This window comes from Ascaphus truei, chromosome 3 (assembly GCF_040206685.1).
Source record: "Ascaphus truei isolate aAscTru1 chromosome 3, aAscTru1.hap1, whole genome shotgun sequence".
NCBI lineage: Eukaryota > Metazoa > Chordata > Amphibia > Anura > Ascaphidae > Ascaphus > Ascaphus truei.
The window spans coordinates 247,521,737-247,543,031 of NC_134485.1; the positions used below are offsets into that span (position 1 = coordinate 247,521,737).

The 21,295-nt window shown below is 37.1% G+C and overlaps 1 protein-coding gene across 1 annotated transcript in view; it reads left to right on the forward strand.

Annotated features, from left to right (window-relative positions):
• The window catches only part of GABRG3 (gamma-aminobutyric acid type A receptor subunit gamma3), a 727,352-nt gene that overhangs the window by 429,955 nt on the left and 276,102 nt on the right, over positions 1–21,295 (forward strand). The window contains exons 4-5 of the mRNA XM_075590563.1: positions 5,161–5,381; positions 12,223–12,305. Coding sequence (XP_075446678.1) covers positions 5,161–5,381; positions 12,223–12,305 — 304 coding nt within the window. The remainder of the gene's footprint in view (positions 1–5,160; positions 5,382–12,222; positions 12,306–21,295) is intronic.

The following is a 21,295-nucleotide window of genomic DNA, read 5'->3' on the forward strand; positions in this document are numbered from 1 at the left end:
ATATCATCTTCTCTCATTTGTTATTTTACTGCACAACATCGTAACAATCGAAGATAAAAGATTTCATCTCCATCTTTACATTTTGAAAAATATTACAAGGTTTTACAAAAAAAGTTACTTTTTAATAGGTAAATTTATACTTATGATATGCAATTGAACAGCATTGACAACAAAAATAGGAATATGAACATATAACGGACATATTGTATTGTATGTCTTTATTTATGTAGCGACAAAAGTGTACTCAGCGCTTCAAAAATAATACAGTACAGGGAATTATACAATACGTGCAGCAAAATCAGACAATAGGAAAGGAAATCCCTGCCCCAAAGAGCTTACAATCTAAGAGGTTTGATGGGGAACTTACAGAGACAGTAGGTGATGGAATAAGTGCTGTAGATGGCAGTGCTTGGTCACAATTTGTTTATTTATTTATTTATTTATTTATAAAATATTTTACCAGGAAGTAATACATTGAGAGTTACCTCACGTTTTCAAGTATGTCCTGGGCACAGAGTAAAACAAATAATACTTGGTTACAAATACAGTTACATAAATGAACAGGGTATACATTATATACAAGACATTGCATGCACAGTTAAAGAAAATATATATTATGGGCATATGAAACAGTTACAGACCAGATTAAAATGTGATCATTTATGGTAGGAGTGACTGAGTGTGGGACAGTAACCATGAGTGCAGACTATTGGGATGCTTGATTTGTGGGGCAAGTTTTAAGGTTAGTCAAATAACTTAAGGGTTAACACACTTTACAGGGAAAGAGATGGCAGGGAGTCATGGGTGAAAAAGAAAAAGAAGTTGTTGGGAGAGAGGTGTATAAATTATGGTGCAGTGGGGAAGTTGGCGAGAACAGAGACGTTCACCAAGGACATTCACATTGGTCATGTTCTTTCAGTTTGTTAAAACATACACAGTTTTGGTGAATAGAACATTTGATAATTCTATAAGGAATTGTGGGTTGTGCCAATGCAATTATTTTTCTCAGAGATTATTTATAATTTGTGATTGCTTTATTTTATCTTGATGTTTTCCAAATTGATTGACATTGTAGCATTATTACTTGAAATAACTAATCTTATAAAACTCGCATTCAATGTAATTATAAAATCTGATACACCTACAGTAGCAACAGGATTCTGATCATTCTGCAACTTTTAGCGGGGGTTGCTGCTATTTTGTAAATTGTGCACAGGGAGAATGAGTAGACTAATTAAAAATCAATAATTCATGAGATATTTTAAAAGCATACATCAGTTACATACAGTATGGGTCAACTCGTTATTGTCTTGTACTTTAAATTATCTTGGGATTTGTTACAATTCTATCCTTAGAGAAAAATAAAACACTACCTTAAAGCATAGATTTCATTTATGCACATTAGCAATATTTTTGTATTCCACCAAATCAAGGATTTTGCCTTATATATTATATATAATATATATATATATAGTATTATATATATATATATTATCAAAAATAGAGGAGCAACTAATATACCCAGCTATCCTCTAAAAAGAAGCACACTTGTGGTGCACACCACGGCTATTTAAAACAGTATTTATTAAATTTAAAGCTAATATATGTCTACACATGCTGAAAATTATTTAGTAGTGTGTATGTTAAAAATCCTAAAATGAGATAAAGAAGGGATCCAGCGCTCCGCGGATTTCTGAATAAGAAAATTTATTGTGCCACAATAAATTTTCTTATTCAGAAATCCGTGGAGCGCTGGATCCCTTCTTTTCCTCAGTGTACTTTGGATTTTATGGCAGGTACTTCCTTGAACCAGCAGCACCGGTAAATTGTATGCATTTTTTCTATTTTGTGGAGTGCAGCCTTAAACCACTCTTACAAAAATCATAAAATAACAGGAGGTATGGTAAGCGCATAATAACCACTATGAAGAGTACCGAGTACCTGATGTGGAAGGATAATGAAAGGCATTCTACTATAAAATACCCAATTAGGGTGTGGTGTAGTTCAATAGCCTTCCACGAACATAGGTGACCCCGAATCAATAAAGCATCAATGTGTGCTGCATTGTGCTATCCCAATATAATGGAAATAAAGACTAGCTGTAAAGTATGTATACAGCTGTGTCAACAATTCGATATGATACCGTAATAAGTCCAAATTCAATATCTATCTATAGGGTATGGATCCACTAGAGCAAGAAATTAGATTAACACTCTAGTTATGGTGTCTTAATATAGCACACCCTCATTACCCAATAATAAGATAGAATGGAAATATGGAAAGTTCCAATCTACCTGTAAGGTGAAATGAAATGGTGGTGCATTTACTGTGATCACAAGATACAATGTCCACTAGATTGCAGAACACTTGCTGCTGTTGTTAAATAAAGTGATACAATACTAGCAAGCCCTAATTGAGATCAATAATAGGTGTTAGCGATAAAATGCCCCATGACAGGTTATTGTTAAGGCAAATATAGCTAAATTGTCATATAGCAAATAAATGCAACAATAATAGTAATGGCCCCAACACAAAATATATAGGGGGGTCTGGTAATACTGGCCTCAATATAAAAGCCATGAGGAGCTCAGCACAGCTCTAACATGCTGAATAATTGTACCACTATATTGTAAAGTAGTAGCTAGACCCCTCTTTTGATGAGAGCACTGCCTGCTAGTTTGATCCGATACGCAGTAGCACAGGCTCTACAACTTGGGAAGTCCCATATACGTTTGCAAAGAGATTTTTCTGAAATGTTAGCAACATGTCTGTGTACTGTGTGTGACATGATATGGAGATCAAACTAACCCAGACCATCAGCATGAGGAACTTTAACCTTTACAGTACCCTATGTCATACTATACCAGGTACATCATGGGCCCTAACTTGTTTTCTAGAGACAGATCGGGCTGACTGCTTCAATATAATGCAGTCGAGCCAGCCTGGTCCAAACTGAAGTGAAGCCCCCTCTCTTCCTTCTGTTTCAGGCATCTAGGGCATGGGCGCATGATGATCACTCCACCAGCAATTACGTGAGACGGAAGTGCAAAAGGTTCAATTGCACTTTGATGCCATCAGACCCCAAAACTGTAAAATGTTAAAGATAATAAATACTGGCCTCTAGAAAATTACCATGTAAAGTATAGTAGATGTAGCACACCTGCAAAACTGGGTTATCTATACAAATATTCAGTGCGTTCTATGTATACAATTAAAAAAAATGTTCTTTCGCTCTCATGCTGCTGCAGTCATTTTATGCATACACTCTGTCGGCATTTAAACTGGAAACGTTAGATTTCTAGTCTTGACATCTACAGGCAGAGGTATACCTTGCTGTTGCATGTCCACTTCAGCGATCAACTTATTTGCAGATTCTAACCCTGGGTCCCGACTCAGAAAGGAATTACAGATACTGTAGGAATTACATATAGTAGCTGTCCTACTGCTTCTAGGGATCCAATGCAAGGCTATAAGTAACCGTTACTGACCAAGACTGACTAAAAGCTATACTCCTTACTATTGTTTTGAAACCAATATTTGATTACCACATGTATTACTACTATGTACATTAATGGCGCTATATAAATAAAGACATACAATACAATACAAGTCCTGATTCGCCATGACTGAGACTCTAGTGGGTGAAGATTTACAAAATACTATATTGGGATGCTGTTCCTTTGAGTGGTTTAACAAGCTGTTCCCCTATGGATTACAATTAATATCATGTAGCAATGTACCCAGGCATTATTCTGTAGTCCATTTTCATCTACTCCAGAGGAAATACAAACAGAGCTGAGGAGCATCAGAAGCCATTAGGCAGCAAAAAGTGAAACCCACGCTATACAACTCCATCAACATATGTACAGTATGTGTCCAACAGCATTAAGAAATTTGCCCTGGGAAGTTTTTTTTTTATGTGCATGAATGTTTCAATATATTGCCTGAAAAGTCCGGAAAATATACGCATATGAGAACATTGCACCAAATGTTCCAGGAGAGATATTGGTGAGAATAAGACCTTCTTCCATCCCTTATAAGCAGCAAATAAGCTTTTCTCTCCACCTTCAATGCCTTTAATTTTGTCATAAATAAAGATATGCATACATTACATACATGCATACAAAACAAACATATATTAGGATGTAGAAAAATACTTTTTCCATGGAGATTCACACTGAGACACTGAATTGTCTGATAATCAGATTTCTGGTCTTGTAGATGACTCTTTGCCTGTAAGGCCTAGAGAAGGAATACTGATTGCCAGATGCTCAACAAGATTGACATACTGTATGATACGCTGGGCCAAGTGACCAATGTCAGATTCTAGTAATGACAAGGTGCTACTCAAATTCCTGGCCAACTGAAGCTGATTGTTTGGGACTCTACATGCACATTATTTTTACATTCATAATTGTTATTTACTATGGTGAAAAATAACATTTCCCACTATTGCAGTAATTGCACATTTTTGACAGAAACGTACTGTAAGTTGTAGTGTTTAATATTTTCATGTTTAAGGTAAGCGCAGAGAATCAGGACTACTAATTTATGTTAAAAAATTCTAAATTTCTCTCAATATTGGGAATGATCACAAATTAAAAATGAACTTGAAATTGCCCTTTTTGTGCACCTGTAAGGAGATATGTTGGCTGTTGCAAGAAAATGTTGTGAAAATAATATAAGCATAAGGTATTCTTTAAAGCATTCTCACAAAGGATTTGGACATCAGAAATTAAAAAAAAAAAAGTTGTGTTTCCTCCACAGTATTGAAGGAAGTTTATAAATGTTTGCCATTTGCATTTCCTTTTAATTTGTATATTTATGACAAGATATAGACTTAATTGAATTACGTAAATGATACAGTGTTTCTTTATACAGTGGTAGGAATTCTGTGAGTGAATTTTTTAAATGTTCCAAATTTGCTCTTACTGCAAAAACGAAAATATTTTGCCTTAATAATAACTGGACTACAACTTTTAGAAATGTCTCCCCATCTTCTGTGCATCCAATCATATGTTAACTACAGTATGATATTTTTAAAGATACTTTTATCAAGCGCTGATTGGATTTGTTTTCATTGTCCATTAAAAATGCAGAGAAAAGGAGACAGTATTTTTTTATAATAAGATTATATATATATATATATTTTTTTTACAGGAATACCAAATAGACATATTTTTTGCTCAGACATGGACTGACAGTCGCCTCAGGTTCAACAGCACCATGAAAATTTTAACCCTCAATAGCAATATGGTTGGATTAATCTGGATCCCTGATACTATTTTCCGGAATTCAAAAACAGCAGAAGCACATTGGATTACAACACCAAACCAACTTCTTCGAATATGGAATGATGGAAAAATTTTGTACACATTAAGGTACATTTAAACTGAAATCATCTTAAGTTTTCATTACATATAGTACAGTAATTTTCTTTTACTTTGAATATGTTTTTTTTGTGATCTTTTTCTTGTTTCTGTAATTTAACATTCTGACATTTTAATATAAGTGGCGATCAGAATTAGGTGATTAAGGTGATTATTCATTAAACTGATGCTGATGTGTAATATATTGACTATTAGCAATAAAGTTGCAACTGAAATCATTGCAGAAACAGTATATGCCAAACTTTCTGTATCAGAGTGGTGGAAGAAAAAGGTTTCACTTACCTTGCCCTGCTGCACAAATGAAATTGTTGTAGAAATGTTAGCTTTTCGCTTACCAAGGACAATATTCAAGAATGTCTGGAACGGGTTAATGCACCACAATCCTGGATTAACTTTCATTCAAGTCAATGGCAGTCAGTCAGTATTTCTGATGGTGTTTCATGCTATTTAATGCACTCTTCTTGTCCCACTTATGTAACTGGATGACTTTAATTAGAAACCTAAATGTTGTTTGAAGATGCAGATGAAGCAAAGTTAGACGAGATTGTCCTTTGACACAACGTAATAGGACATCTATTCAAATTACAAAAATTACTTACCCTCTATAGATATTATACAAATGTAAAAATAGGTACCCAGGAGTAGGGGTGGGCAGAAAAGTCCTAATCCGTTTTCCTGAATTCCACAGTTCATTATGATGAAATCCGTCACGCTCACTAAAATCTGTCTGCAGATTCATTTAAATGTATCATTGACTCATTTAGTTCTAATTTTATTAGGGGTCACCAGTTGTGTATATATCCCCTCAAGCATTTCTCCAAATAAATTTGGGAGACGTGCCTGTGATGAAAAGGAGCACAACTGAGGTACCTGGCTGGGAGATATGCTAATGGTTATGCAAAGTGTATTTATATGAGTCCCCTCCCACACTTCCTAAAATGTTTTCCATACCAAATATATAAGGTTGATAAGCCGAAGTTACCAGCCTAATAACAGGACTAGAACCCACTACCACGGCCTTTCTAGCCAGCAGCTCTAGCAGTGTGAGCAAATGCTGATTGGAGTATCATTCTCACATCCTACTTTTGAGCCGCTTACATGTAGCTAATCCAGCTATTAGCCTACCACAGGTATCTCAGGTGTGCTCTACAAAGAACATTAAACTGTCAAGCAGGAAGTGAAAATGGTCTACTTTTAAAGGAAGCAAGGGGGCAGTAGCTGCTACAGGTATATGCACTCATTTTGATTCTACATGAAGGATATTCACAATGGTGGCTATGGCATAACACAACAGGGACAAAAATATTTACTGTGCCATTTACCAGAGTACCAGACAAATATGGAATTTACATACTTTATTTTAAAATAAATAAAACTATACAAACTGCAGGGATTTATTCCCCTTGCTTCCCACAGCACACAAAGTGTTATTGGGTTGACAAGTCTAAGGCACCTTTGAAATTGTGTCAGATTCAAGAGTATCAGAAGTTGCACCCACCCAACCTTTGTTATTCAGAACAGCTCTACCAATGAGCTCATCCATTGTTTGTTTGTTCACTTGGATATTCTCATACAGAATTATAATATCTGCAATTTAAAACTTCATAAAAGGTTGACTACTGAACATCCTGTGAATACGTATGTGGTCTATAAGGGTCAATATATCTTTATTTAAATATTAGAACCTTTTTTCTTAATTAGTTATGTTGCAATAAACAAAATAGACTGGATGAGTTTTATTTCTACAAGTTACAGCGCTTGGGTACTACACATCACATATGAAAACACAGTGTTTATTATATCTATTTTCAAATCTGTATTTTAAACAGCAAGTTTATATTATCATATATTCTAAATATGTCCTCATGTACTACAACAATGAAATACTTAACTGATTACCACATTACGGCAGTAGAAGGTGAAGCTTGTTGTCTACAGTACCTACATCTCATGACGTTCTTTCACAACAGAAAGCTAAACAGAGTAACTAATGGACAGTCTTGTGTAGAAATTGATCCACCTGTTCAAGATTTTGTATACTGGTAAAGACTTGTTTGCTTCAATAACTATTAATTCAGAAGTTTTGCTTAGGGTCTAGTGACATGATTTATGAGTCCTTTGCTTATATAGCAAGTTGTCTGATGATATTGAGCATTTACTTGCAATTATATGAATTTTCACAAACAGGTTGCCTTCATTTTATAAATAATGAATAAATCAGTGTTTAAAATAATAATAATAATATAATAATAATAGTAATTACAATCTTGTGGTATGGTAATTTATGTGTATTTTAATTTAAACACTAATAGCAGTACAGTTCGGTAATTGACTTTTTCTCAGAATCTGTAGATACAGTAGGCATACACGTTTTAATTAGTAATGACAAGTTAGTAATGTCATCATGTCGTATTTTTGATTACAATAACATTGACAGACCTGAGAGAGCAGATTTAGAGACGCATTTAGGAAATATTGGTAACTGTATAGCACATTTAAGCTCATTGGAGGCTATTTATCATTGCATCCTGGCTGCAAATCTAGTTGAAAGACATTGCGCAAGATTAATTAAAGAAAACCATTCCCATTGGAACCAATGTGAAAAGAAATCAAGCGCAAATAATATCACAACAGATCAAAAGGTAACACAGATGATATACTATCCTTAATGAGTGCAGCTCCTGACGTAGAATTCAAACCAAATTCAATCAGCAAACGAAGGAGAAACAGGTGCGCAAATCAAATCAGGACATGTAAAAGAGAGTGAAGACATAAAATAGTGCAATATTGTCTACTTCAGCACATTAGCTTCAATGCTAGAAGTTCTATAAAATTTGCACTCACGGGTTTAACGTGAAATGATAGCGTTGTGGTTATACAAAGTTACCAACTTATGTCTCCAGACAGGTACTCCAGATCCACATAGAGAAGGGGTAATTCCATATACAAAAGAGGGGAAAAGCAAAATAGTATAGTACTGTTTTTAATGTTAAAAACACAAAGTATTCCACTTACATAAGTGCCTTTGTTTGAGAGCATTCAGACCACACTGGGTCATAGGGTCAGACAAATTATTCACAGCAACAGCATCTGCTCCACGGCCGTCACAGCAAGTACTGGGCTAATTAAAGTTGTCCTCCACTCTTGATGTCATCAACAAGGGCTCCTTTAGTGGTCTCTGATGTCACCCAAAACGTGTTTCCACTGTAAATTCTTCCTCAGGGGCTATTCCTCTCTTTTGTATATGGAATTACCCCCTCTCTATGTGGATCTGGAGTACCTGTCTGGAGACATAAGTTGGTAACTTTGAATAACCACAACGCTATCATTTCACGTTAATCAGCCCAGTACTTGCTTATGTAAGTGGAATACTTTGTGTTTTTAACATTAAAAACAGAACTATACTATTTTGCTTTTCCCCTCTTTTGTATATCGAATTACCCCCTCTCTATGTGGATCTGAAGTACCTGTCTGGAGATATAAGTTGGTTACTTTGAATAACCACAATGCTATCATTTCACGTTAAACACGTGAGTGCAAATTTTATAGAACTTCTAGCATTGAAGCTATTGTGCTGAAGTAGACAATATTGCACTATTTTGTGTCTTCACTCTCTTTTACATGTCCTGATGTGATTTACGCACCTGTTTCTCCTTCCATTGGAACCAATAGAATGTTCTAGATTGAAAAATATAGTTCAGTGTTTTTGCACCAGTTTTTCCCTGTTTTCTGCAGCTGGGAGACGTTGATAAATAACCTCCATTGTGAGCAGTACTACTGTTTTATGAATACACCCGTTAGAACCTTTAAATGAATGCAATACATGTGAATCTTTTTTTGTGGGGCTGCGTTTATTTTTACTTGCAATGGCAGATCGTATATTAATGGTACAGGAAGCTACAGTTAGGTCCGGAAATAATTGGACACTGACACAATTTTCATAATTTGGGCTCTGTACGCCACAACAATGGATTTTAAACGAAACAACCGAGATTCAATAGAAGTGCAGATTTTCAGCTTTAATTCAAGGGGTTGAACAAAAATATTGTATGAAACGTTTAGGAATTGCAACCATTTTCATACACTGTCCCCTTATTTCAGGGGCTCAAATGTAATTAGACAAATTAACACAATCATAAATAAATTGTTCATTTTTAATACTTTGTCGAGAATCCTTTGCAGGCAATGACTGCTTGAAGTCTGAAACGCATGGACATCACCAAACGCTGGTTTTCCTCCTTTGTGATGCGTTGCCAGGCTTTTACTGCAGCTGTCTACAGTTGTTGTTTGTTCATGGGTCTTTCTGCCTTAAGTTTTGTTTTCAGCAAATGAAATGCATGCTCGATCGGGTTGAGATCAGGTGATTGACTCGGCCATTGCAGAATATTCCAGTTCTTGGCCTTAAAAAACTCCTGGGTTGCTTTCACAGCATGTTTTGGGTCATTGTCAACTCTAAAGTGAAGCACCGTCCAATCAACTTCGCTGAATTTGGCTGAATCTGAGCAGACAATATATCCCTATACACTTCAGAATTCATCCGGCTGCTTCTGTCTTCTGTAACATCATCAATAAACACTAGTGACCCAGTGCCATTGTAAGCCATGCATGCCCATGCCATCACACTGCCTCCACTGTGTTTTACAGATGACATGGTATGCTTCGGATCATGAGCCGTTCCAAGCCATCTCCATACTTTTTTCTTCCCATCATTCTGATACAGGTTGATCTTAGTTTCATCTGTCCAAAGAATGCTGTTCCAGAACTGGGATGGCTTTTTTAGATATTGTATGGCCAAGTCTAATCTGGCCTTTCTATTCTTGAGGCTTTTGAATGGTTTGCACCTTGTGGTGAACCCTCTGTATTTGCTCTCGTGAAGTCTTCACTTTATGGTAGACTTGGATAATGATATGCCTACCTACTGCAGAGTGTTCTTCACTTGGCTGGATGTTGTGAAGGGGTTTTTCTTTACCATGAAAAGGATCCTACGATCATCCGCCACTGTTGTCTTCCGTGGACGTACAGGCCTTTTTGTGTTGCAGAGCTGACTAGTGCGTTTTTTTTCCTCAGAATGTACCAAACTGTTGATTTGGCCACTCCTAATGTTCCTGCTATCTCTCTAATGGATTTTCTTTTTTTTTTTGCAACCTAAGGATGCCCTGTTTCCCTTGCATTTAGAGCTCCTTTGACCGCATGTTGTGGGTTCACAGCAACAGCTTCCAAATGCGAATGCCACACCTGGAATCAACTCCAGACCTTTTACCTGCTTAATTGATGATGAAATAACGAAGAAATAGTCCACACCTGTCCATGAAACAGCTTTTAAGTCAATTGTCCAATTACTTTTGGTCCCTTGAAAAAAAGGGGGATACATATTAAAGAGATGTAATTCCTAAACCCTTCCTCCAATTTGGATGTGAATACTCTCAAATTAAAGCTGCACTTTAAGCCCATATTCATTATTTAACTGTAATTTGAATTTCTTTTGGTACACAGCCGAAATAACAAAACTTGTATCAGTGTCCAATTATTTCCGGACCTAACTGTATATCCAAAAGAGACATCTGATTCTTTAAAAGATAAGTGAGAGATATTTGACTAACATACTGTATATAATCAGCTTTTTCATCTGTATGGATATATTATTATTGTTTTCCTTGCATATGTTTTCACATCACAGTAACATTTGTCTTAATACTACTGTATACAGCTTAAAAACATTAGATATAAGGCTTAGATTGCAATATTTTCCCTTCGTATTGTCTGATTTTGTTTGTTGTACTAATTGATTTATAATTTCCTGTAATGTTTTGTGTCTTTTATAAAGTGTTGCTTACAGTACATTGGTTGGCCTACACTGTAAATAAATAAAAATATACATACTTACATACGTTATATATGTTGGATGAGCTTGCCAAAAAATATTCACCCAATATCACCATTAGTAGACTTCTTTTACTACTGATTATTATTATTATTATTATTATTATTATTATTATTATTATTATTTTTGCCATTATGAGTTTTCTTTTGCAAAAAAAATGGGTGTTCCAAAATCATTTCTTTCCCCAATGTAATGTATGTTATAGAGTTCACACATTTCCCAGTTACATGTTTCATACTGTTTAATACTGTATACTGTATGTAAACCTGAAACTGTTTGTAGATTGCTTGTTATGATTCAAATTTGTTGTCTGCTGTAGTTAAAGCTACCCCAAAAAGTTGTACTTGGTTAAAGCAGCAGTTCAAACAATATCCTACTGTACATGTGTGTTTTTTTTTTAATAAGTCAGTTCAGTACCATGAGAAAATACTTGTAGCATTTAAAAAAAAATGTTTTAAAGATATTTTTAATGTTTCTAATGTAGGAAGTATTTCCAAAGTGACAGTCCCTTCCCCTTCTGATTGGCTCTGGCTCTTGAGCCCCACCCTCTCTCTAGCAGTGCACCAATTGTATCCAGTAACTGCCCAGTCACATCATATTGTTGGACTACATTGCCCAAAATGCTGTGCAAGAACTGAATTAAATAACCCGGAGCAAGCAATCGATTACAGGAGAACAGATCATTCTGCAACTTAGCTAATCACATGTCAGTGTGCAGATTGTATTGATGCACATACTAAATGGGAAAATATATATATATATATTTAAATGGCAGCTTGAACTGCAGTTTAACAGGATCATAAGTGTTTCAAACAATTTAATTGTATAAATTACATATACTAAATATTAAAGGTACACAATGTTGCATAGTGCTAACGGATAATTGTTTGCTTTCACATGCTTTTTTTTAATGGTAGTGGACTATGATAGTGATACATAGTTTCATTTTAGACTCACCATCAATGCAGAATGCCAGCTACAGCTGCACAACTTTCCAATGGATGAACACTCCTGTCCACTCATTTTCTCCAGCTGTAAGTATCACTTTACGGCATAGCAAAGTAATACTTGTAACTTTGCAAGGGCTAAACAAAGGTTGTTTTAACTGTGGTTGTTCTTTACAGTAGTACATTCTTCCATGTCTGTTGCAAATCCTCCTGAATTTTTTATGTTTGGTGATAATTTGGGATGTACCGTAACTGATATAAGGGCTTTTTCTTTTACTGGACTTTTTGAAAAATGAAATACTGTTGCATCATATTTACTAAGCAGCTTACAACTCCATAAGAAACCTTACATAAATTCACATGATTGGACAGTTAGGTGTCCTATGGTACCGCAGAGTGTCTTGTAGCTCATAATGTTCACTTGCCTTTGCAACTGAATTTAACAGAAGTGTGATGTTATTACATGTATATTCATATTTCATGTTATATTCTGTTTATTAAGAGGAAAAAGTGTTTGGTCTTATAAAAACACTACAACACCATAAAAAGGTTAAACGGTCACACATTTATTTAACAAATACACACACAGGAGGATCCCATATTTACACTATGTAGCTCCCATCCATCGTGCTAATGATCCTCATGATTTGCACATACCTCATCAGCTGCCCTCCTGGCTAGATGCCTACCAACCATAGGGTTGTGCATGCCAACTACCCTTGGCCAGACATGACCCCATTATATCGTCAGGCACTACCTACAGGTCCACTGAACCTTAAACCCATTTAATAGTGAGAACATCCCATGGAAATCCTAACCATAGCACAGTAACAAATGCAAGTCCAAATCCTGCAAGGGAGGAACACAATCCTCTTCCTTCCTAATTATCTGTAGATAAGTGCCCCCCCCTTAAATACCCCAACACAATTTATTTCTATTAACCAAGGCATCTATCCAGAAATGTGTGTTTTCTGCAGACAATTAAAAAAAACCCGATTTATTACTTGAAATATAGCATGCTTGTTAATGAAAGTCCTTGCTAGAGATGGCGAAACTGCCCAAATCCGTTTCCCAGATTTTCGCTGATGTATCCCCCAAAATCTGTTTTGCCATGTAAAATTCGCAAACGGATTTGGACGGTTTCGACCTGCACGGATTCATCAAAATCCGCCATTGGATACAACACATAGGGGCCTATGCAGAGAGCAGCGAATTTTAAAATTGGCGAATTTATTAAAAAGTAGCTTTTTTGGAGAGTTTTAATCTCCATATGCAGAAAAGTACGAATTCTGCTATGTTTAACATGGATGCGTGTGGCGAGTTTAAATTGGCGAGATGCGCGCTTCAGAAATGTGTTAAAACAAATTTGCGCCTTTTTTTTTCCCTTTGCAATGGCCGCGAGCGGCAGTTTTTTTTGGCGAGGCAAAACGGAGACAATCGCGCCATTTTATTGGCGTGAACAGCCGCTAGATGCCGTTCGCGCCTCTCTGCATACGGATATTTTTAAAACTGGCGAGATTGAGGTTCTCGCCAGCCGCGAGGCGAGTTTTACAAATAGAAAAGAAAAATTGGCGCGTTTTTCGGAACTCGCCATTTTCTGCTGCTTTCTGCGCGATTTTCTCCAAAAAATGGCGAATTTCGAAATAGCGCTGCTCTCTGCATAGGCCCCATAGACGGATTTGTAGAATCCAATCCCCAGATTCAACAACGGATTGTTGAATCCGCGGATTGGATTCTACAAATCCGTCCACAGGTTAGGGAATCCAGGGAGTTTATTGGTAATAATAATAAAAAATGTGCAAAATGCAAATCGCCCTTTTTGACATTGATCCACTGAAATCTGCAGACCAAAAGAACCAGCCGATCCGCTGAGGATCCAAATTTGCATACAAAATTGGAGCATCTCTAGTCCTTGCTGTGCTTGTTCTTCTTTACATTAATGCATGTACAATTTACAAAAATGATGCATGTTACCATTTCACAGTTTGGCTCTCCAATGAAGTTGCCATGGTTCTCATGAATGCCCCTATTCAGTAGGCTGTGAGGCTCTTATCTATCAGCTCTATTTAAATAAACGGGACTCTAATTTTTTCCAGCATGAGGACGCGGCTTAACTGCATAATTGATAAGGGTTAATGGGCTAGATTCACATTATGTCTGTACAGCTGTGTAAAAAAGTGTCATTACTAGGAAATAGGAGAACGGCAATATTATTTGGAATTACTACCTCATTTACTATTTATTCATAGATGGTTTGCGATATGCAGCTCATTTGTCTACATGAAAAATTGATTAACTGTGGTAAAAACCACTAATGAAACAAAAAAAAGCGGTCATTAATTTAAATCATAAGTGAAGACAAAAAAATCTAGCGCAAATAGCGTATTCAATAAATTCGTGATCACACGTATGAAGGTAAAAATCAATAGTAAAAAAAATAAAATTTATACAGTCCTCTGAATAGATACCGCTCCTTGAATCAATCCCAGTCCAGATAAGGGTGTAGAAGAAAAGGGTCAGGAGTACATTCACATCCGGAGGTATATAAAAAAGAAGAAAACATACGCATACAGTATAGTGCAAAAAGGTACTGCACCGACACACTTTATTCGAACAAATACCCGGTATGTACCTGGCAGATACCTGGAATGCGCCGCTCCTCACCTCTGACAAGCCCCGTTGCATTTGCCTTCCCAGCCTGGGTTCATGCCTGGCTGACGGGCGGCTGATCTGTTAAATGATAATGATTAGGATTTAATAGGCTGCAATGCTTCGCGTGTCTACCAGATGGCATAAATTCATGAATTGTAATGCAGTTTATATATATATACTGTGCAGTATTGCAGCCAGCGGGAATAAAATGCTTCAATCCCTGCTTGGAAAATACCTCAATGCACTCGGGCAGAAAACAGTCACAAACCTCAATACACCCGGGTATACCCGAATTCGTGGGACTAGCCGAGCTCGAATAAAGTGTGTCGCCAGTGTATATACTTTTTAATATTTTATTTTTCCTGTTATAAAGCTATTTGCACTATTTCCTTTATCCTCCTTTTCCCATATATGGGATTATCCTCCCCCTGTCTCTCTGCATTATTATTTCCTGACAGACATCACTGATGAAATCAACATCTGAGGTGGTCACTCCTAACAACCAAAAAGCCCTGATCACTCATGGAGCATGTGAGTGAATCGCAAATCAATTATTTAAATTACGTCTATCAAAACCTTTTTGCACTACTGAATATGCATATGTTTTCTTCTTTTTTTTATATGGCCCCAGATGTGAGTGCGCTCCTGACCCTTTACTACATTCATTTAAATCAGCATTAATCAGCACTAGCTATACAATTGTGGGAGGGTGAGATATACCACTTATGTGTACCATAGGGCAATGTCCTGGGATTTTTTACAAAACCATATGAAAGAAAATTAATTTATTTAATTCCTTTGATGCCTGAGTAGCTGATCACTTGTGTGGGGTTACAAGAAAATATACACCACTACAATGGTGCAGATTATTTATTTTATTAACAAATAAAAAAGTAAAAGGGAAAATGTCCCACTCACAAATGTAGTGCTGTCAAACTGCACATTGGCAAAGCACAGTAGATCACAAAGGGATTTCTCCTTCTCCCTCCAATGCCTCTGATTTCCTCACAATACAAGTGTAGACGCCAAGGCGTGTGCATACTTATTTTCTGGTAAAATAATATGTTGGTGTACTAATAGTAAGAATGTGTATAATTGGTAATTTTTATTACGAAATGTTTGAAAATGTTAGAAAACATTGTAATTCAATACTTAGTAGTTATTTTATTTTCCTTATTTTCTGTGGTTAATTTCCTTCTTCTCTTTTTCTAATTGGTCCTCTAATCAGCATATATAAATCTGACAGCATTCATTAGGATAAGAGAAAAATTAAATCCGCTCTCTTCTACTGTATGTTCCTACTTTATCTGTAAATGAAAACGTTCTAACTTTTCAAAACGATATGACATATTGGGGCCTATGCACTAAGCGTTCATAAAAAAATTGCCGGGCCATTTAAATTGACATTTTTGTGAGCGTTGCTATCACGGTATTCAGAAAGCCTTGATGACCTGTGATAGCAAAATTCACAAAACGGGCGTGTAGCCAGTGACGTGAAGATCGCCTCTATGAAAAGGCCTTACCCGGCGATTCCTTTCAGCTGCAGAGAGAGCTGCTCAGAGAGAGCCGCCTCTCCTTGCACAAATCTCACCCGAAATGTATGTTTTTTTAATACTGTATACATTTTATTACTAGTGTAGATGAGCAGGAGGTCTGCGGAACAGAACCACATTGATTTCAGGTCCGGGGATCCCCTGCTTCCCGAGATACAGGCCCCATTATGGGGTGCCGGTATCTCCTATGCATTTTATTCCCACGGTCACGTGACATGGGACATTTAAATGCCTAGGAAATACCGGCATCCCATAATGGGGTCTGTATATTGGGAAGCAGGGGGTCCCCGGACCTCACATCAACGCGGTTCTGCTCCGGAGACCCCCTGATACAATACACTAGTACTAACATTTATATTAAAACAGTCGCTACCCACAATAAACATTAAAAACACAACCACTTCGAGACTATCTATGTCAACAGCAGAAAAGAAACCCTGTATTAGGCCAAGATATATTTGTAACAATGTAAACTGTATTAATGCCTAATAAAAAAATTTGAAACAAAAAAACACAACCACTAATACTCACCTCCTCTACCCCCACATGATTGATACCAGAGGCCGTGGGTGTCCGGGGGCCCTCAGGTGGTCCCACGGGTGTCTGGGGCCCTTGGGTGGTCCCCACAGATGTCTGGGGGTCCTCAGGTTGTCACCGTAGATGCCTGTGGGCCCTTGGGTGGCTCACACTGCGCAGCTCTTCCAGACTGATGCTGTCAAGTTGGATTAACGAAGAGATAGTTGCATTCAGAAGCAGGGAGCCCCGTTGTGTTAATCCTGATGGGCAATTAGTCTGGCCATGGGGAAGCTTCGAGCAGACTGTGGTTAGGCAGCTTTCAACTGTGGTTTCCTGGCCGAATACATGACAATATATCTAGCTACATAATATATCTGTACATATATATATATATAAAAGTCAGAAGCTACGATTTTTATATATACTGTATATATATGTTTGTTAAAGAGGAAAGAGGCACATGGCACACACAAAAACCTATGGTGGCCAAGTAAGAGCAATCATAGAAATAAATGGCACACCACTGTTAATACAGACATGCAAGTATTATTCTGCTTCTGGTGCTTACCTCCCAATGGTCCTGGTGTCTCAAGGCTGGACCTGATAATGGCACAAAAATGAAGGAAAGGAGGAGCACACAGGAGACTTGATTTGAGTTTTGAAAAACTTTAATAAGGTGTTCACAGCATCAGAGCTTTAGTACAGATAACGTTTCAGGACTAAAGTGCCCTTCCTTGGGTCTGAGGAAGGGACACATTAGTCCTGAAACGTTATCTGTACTAAAGCTCTGATGCTATGAACACCTTATTGAAGTTTTTCAAAACTCAAATCAAGTCTCCTGTGTGCTCCTCCTTTCCTTCATTTTTATGGTGGCCAAGTAAAACAAAAACATTTGTCAACAAACATTGACTTGATTAGTATGGGGGATTTAGAAATGTTACAAAGCTAGGGGAAAAAAAATCTAATGAACATATTCAAAACTTTAAAACTTATAGCTTTGACTTTACGAATTAATTAAATAAACAGTGCCTCACCCTTCACTTGTACTCACTAATATCTAACTAACTGAATCATTTGTAGAATTTGTAATGAGTTACTAAAAGAAGAACTAAATTAGCAATGCCCCGAGGATTTTGATTTCATTTATACATAATCTCAACCAAGCTATATACAGTACACTCGTGAAAATAAAAAAGCTTTTTTGGCTTTTAGGGTAATCTAATAGAAAGCAGTAATGTCAACTTTTGAAGGCTGACAAGGTGGCCAATTTGCTTCCCCAATCAAGAAATAAGCAAAGTGATTCCACTGCCTATTCCAAATTATTTTGACTTAAATTTATTTTTTCAGTGGCCTTTACTTTATCTAAATTAATTAAATGGAAGCAATTTTCTGTAAGTATTACATATCGTTTTTATTAAACACCTGTTATACAATCACTATCTATAGATGCTGGAATAGTACAGCTAGTATAGATTTCCAGCATACAAGCAGTTAATCATCCCTGGAGAAGATAGCCACAGGTGCAGCTAATCAGCCTAGTCACCTGAGTGAGCAGGAGTATAAAAGACAGAGAGCTGCACACAGAGAGACTGTTTTCCCTAGAGAAGGGGGACAGAGAGAGAGCTCCCCAGCTAAGAAGAGGTTGGCACAGTCCCCTAAACCCGCTGGATGGTGGTCGCGGCGTCTGCTGGGACAGACTGGGTCTTAATCCCAGAAAGAAGAATGAAGGAAGTGAGACTGCGTTCAAGCAGGGATGTCCTGTCCATAACATTGAAACTACAGAGAAGAGGGATTCTCTGAACTCTCGCAGGGTCCAAGAGAATTACCTGGAGCCCAAACAGAAACATATTAGAGATACACATTATATTGCTCTGCCTATAGATTGTGTATACCACTTATATATAATAGTACATGTTTTGGGGTGGTAACAAGCTTAGCTGGCCACTCAGTTAGAAAAGGCAGAAGGTACATGTTTAGTCAGTCTCCTATGAAGGAGTAGATGTTTATTTTATGATTTGTTTTTCCTTAAAGGGATGGTGGGCCTGTTATTGTATTATTTAACCCTGTAAATAAAGCCTGTGTAGAGAAATACAATGTTTCCGGCCTTAATCTGGGACTAAATGATACTGCGACATGATGCAGACATCACAACCCTCATACTTGCCATATTTTACGCACTTCTGGAACGTTTTTAGTTTACTCCAGTAAAATGAAAATACCAGAACTGTTTCTAGCTCTGTTCTAAATCATAAAAAATGAACAATGAATGGAGAGGGCTTTACGTTACAGAATCAATTTATTATAAGACAAAATGGCTATATCATCATTAATATTCAACAACTGCAGATGGAAGCATCAAGTAAAACTTTCCTTTAATTGCAGAATAAAGTAGATTAACATGGTTCACAAATGTAAAATGTATTTATGTTGCATTGTCAATGTTCTTTTCCATATGTTTTAAGTACTTACTTAATTTTGGTACATTAAAATACCAGCTGGAAAATAGTCTACCAGTAGGTTAAATATGCTAATTCATTCACTAACATTATCTCATTTTTCAAAGTAATCTGTACTTTTAAAATGCTGTATTCATTATGTCATTATGTGTTTCTAAATAATACATTATACTGGGTTTAGTGTCCACTTCATATATGGAAATTCCTGTGCTTTAGTCTTGAAGGGTTCCATTTTTTAATTTTTCCTTCCAAACTTTCATTATTCAGATTGAAATAATCATAAAAATAGTCATGTCCACCTTTTATCAGTACATAAAAACAAAATTAGAAATTTCTGCTACTAAATTACTAAACATCGCAATGTGTCTCATTACGGAAGCCCACACCAAATAAGGGGAAGAGTGTATGACCCTTGGCCTGAACAGCCATGCAGTGATGTGCTGGGTTGGAAGGAGGAGGAGAGTGTGCTAGGTTATTTAAGGGTCTGTTACCCCATGACCTACCTCTATCATCCTCTGAAGACCTACCCAAAAAGGTTCCCCCCTCGGTCTTCAGGAATCTTCTGTCCTCAGGAATCATTTATTTTTAGTGAGCTTCTCATCAGCATGGGCACAAGGAGGTGATCAGCAAAAGCGGCATCTGTGGGAAGAAGTAGCATACAAGCAAAGGAAGCACCATCCCCCCTCCCACCGTGGAGAAGCACATCAGGCTGCTATTGGGGGTAAGTGCTGCTGGAAGCACACCCTCCAATGTTCCTGTGCAGATGATGGTAGAGGAGCTATCTCAGTCCTGGAGTATACAGTATGTTGGGCAATTAAAAAAGGGGAATGTAAGTTGGGAGAATTATGCCTCTGTCTTGCAGAGGTGAAGGGTACAACGCATCTCATTACATTAAGAAGGGGAAGAGTACTAAAGTGAGCAGTGCAGGGAAGTAGTTTGCTCATAAGGGTGACGTCTCCAGTGAGCGTGAATAGGATGTCTTGTTGGCTTGACCTTGATGGATAAGGCAGTGAGTGGGAATGTAGATGTAGGGAAGCCCCAAATATTTGGGTCCTACATATCCTACAGATGAACACGCAATCCCAGCAAGCTCTAACCTCAGAACCCACCACATTATTTAGATTGTAAGATCTTAATTAGATTGTAAGCTCTACGGAGCAGGGTCTCCTTTTCCTAATGTTACTTCTATGTCTGAAGCGCTTATTCCCATTACCTGTTATTTGTATTATTTGTTATTTATATGATTGACACGTGTATTACTGCTGTGAAGTGCTATGTAAATTAATGGAGAGAGAGTGAGAGAGAGAGATACAACAGACCTCTAAAATATAGAGTACCTAAATCAAACCAAAATAAGCTGCCAAATAAAAAGCTGCTGACAGTGCAGGGATAATGTATTAATGAGATCAAAAGGGAGAAAAAGTATCCCACCAGATGCACTCAGGAATACAAAAGTTTTAAATGTATTATTAGTAACATCATACAAACATATATGGTCAAACAATCTTCAGTATCTCATAAGTCTGGACAAATATAGCTAACACCTTTAGATACAAAAAATCATTAATTACCTCTGATAATAAACCATGAATCTAATCTAAATGGACAACTGTAGATAGAGGGTGTGGAGGCATGCAATCGGCCTCCCACCACTATGACCGGCCGGTCTAACACGATAACCTGGGTGGACATAGAAAACCCTCAGTCTACAGTACACACACAAGGGGTATAATAGGACCACATGAAATCAGATGTTGAGCACAGAAATGTTTCACTTGGTTAAATCCTTTGACTAAAGCATTATAAGCCTGCAGCTACTTCACAGCATGACCAGTATGCAGCTCCTAAAGCTACCTATGAAAATTCTCATTTACCTCAGATGGAGGAAGAATGGGCCTCA